We start from the raw sequence: 907 nt of genomic DNA on the forward strand, positions 1-907 counted from the left end.
GCTCAAACCAAAAAAAAAAAAAAATCAAATTCTTTGGCATTCAAAATCTCGCGATATGCACATATAGAACAGCGATGTTCGAACTTCGAATCCGACTAATAGCGATCATTGATCGGAGGCAATTTCAGTAAACACACGATGATAATCATCATCGTGATATGGTAATCAAAATCGGAAACCGAAACAGAATCAGAAAAAGGAAAGGGCGAATGCGAGAAGACGAACCTTCTTGTGCTTGGCGTTGAGCTCCTTGGTTACGTTGGCCTTCTCGTTCATGTTGACGAAGAGGTTGAGCGAATCGAAGGAGGAGTTAGTTAGGAGCAGAAGCCTAGAAGGGAAGAGAGAGGAAGATGAAGGTCCAAGGTCAATTCGGTCTTTTTGATGCAATTTCTCTCTCTCTTCTCTCTGAAACTCCCACTACTTGTTTTTGTTGGATTGATTGATTTATGAATAAAATGTGACCAAATAAACTCAACACAAACACAACGGAAATGAAGAAAAAATGGAGTAATCACATTTGAGACGCCCTCCTTGACTTCTATTACTAGTACGCTTTTACTATTTTATTTTATTTTTAGAATTGAAAAATATGAGCACCAACACTTTTTTATTTTTTCATATTAGTTAATTATACTATTAGAATTTAAGAATTTAAATTTTAAAATATAAAATTTAATATTTAGTATTTAGAATTAGTTAAGTATTGGTCAAATATAATAAATTTTATTAGTCATATAATATTATTTTTTAGAATTTAATTTTGATGTACTATCAATATACAGTTTTATATGTATATTTAATAATCTAATATCATATTATCAAAAATAACTATTTTTTATATTAATTGTATAAAAATTATTAAAAAAATAAATTTAGATTGGACAATTGTATAAACATTTATTTTTAA

At 29.2% G+C, this 907-nt stretch overlaps 1 protein-coding gene across 1 annotated transcript in view; it reads right to left on the reverse strand.

The window, feature by feature from the left end:
- Positions 1–481, reverse strand: part of LOC107462540 (ADP-ribosylation factor GTPase-activating protein AGD5) — a 6268-nt gene extending 5787 nt beyond the window's left edge. The window contains exon 1 of the mRNA XM_016081140.3: positions 226–481. Coding sequence (XP_015936626.1) covers positions 226–276 — 51 coding nt within the window. The 5' untranslated portion in view covers positions 277–481. The remainder of the gene's footprint in view (positions 1–225) is intronic.
- Between the last annotated feature and the right edge of the window lie 426 nt (positions 482–907).

Source organism: Arachis duranensis, chromosome 8 (genome assembly GCF_000817695.3).
Source record: "Arachis duranensis cultivar V14167 chromosome 8, aradu.V14167.gnm2.J7QH, whole genome shotgun sequence".
Classification (NCBI taxonomy): domain Eukaryota; kingdom Viridiplantae; phylum Streptophyta; class Magnoliopsida; order Fabales; family Fabaceae; genus Arachis; species Arachis duranensis.